At 46.9% G+C, this 322-nt stretch overlaps 1 protein-coding gene across 4 annotated transcripts in view; it reads right to left on the bottom strand.

The window, feature by feature from the left end:
• Positions 1-322, bottom strand: part of mier3b (mesoderm induction early response 1, family member 3 b) — a 7,882-nt gene that overhangs the window by 1,921 nt on the left and 5,639 nt on the right. For all 4 annotated transcript variants that reach the window (XM_016446143.1, XM_016446145.1, XM_016446144.1 and 1 more), the window contains exon 13: positions 232-315. In XM_016446143.1, the coding sequence (XP_016301629.1) occupies positions 232-315 (84 nt within the window). The remainder of the gene's footprint in view (positions 1-231; positions 316-322) is intronic.

The following is a 322-nucleotide window of genomic DNA, read 5'->3' as shown; positions in this document are numbered from 1 at the left end:
CCGCTGACTGCCATTAAACAGCTTGGAAGATCAAAGACCATTTTTAATATAACTCCGACTGGATTCGTTTGAAAGAGGAAAGTCCTATACACCTAGGATGCCTTGAGGGTGAGTAATTCATGGGCTAATTTTCATTTTTGGGTGAACTAACCCTTTAAATGAAGAGATGCAGCCCTGGTTCATAAGAATCATTTCTTGATGAATCTAGACTACCGTGGCAGCTGAGCTCACCTGTGAGGTCACTGGCAGTGATGGAGTTGAGCAGTCCGAGCTGTTGCTCTGCCGATGCCTCCATCCTTCCCCCAGGTCCTGCTGCACACAC

The sequence above is a fragment of the Sinocyclocheilus anshuiensis genome, unplaced genomic scaffold, assembly GCF_001515605.1.
Source record: "Sinocyclocheilus anshuiensis isolate Anshui unplaced genomic scaffold, SAMN03320099.WGS_v1.1 scaffold107, whole genome shotgun sequence".
Lineage (NCBI taxonomy): Eukaryota > Metazoa > Chordata > Actinopteri > Cypriniformes > Cyprinidae > Sinocyclocheilus > Sinocyclocheilus anshuiensis.
The sequence above is the reverse complement of the archived record's forward strand: the minus strand, read 5'-3'. Positions and strand labels throughout refer to the sequence as shown.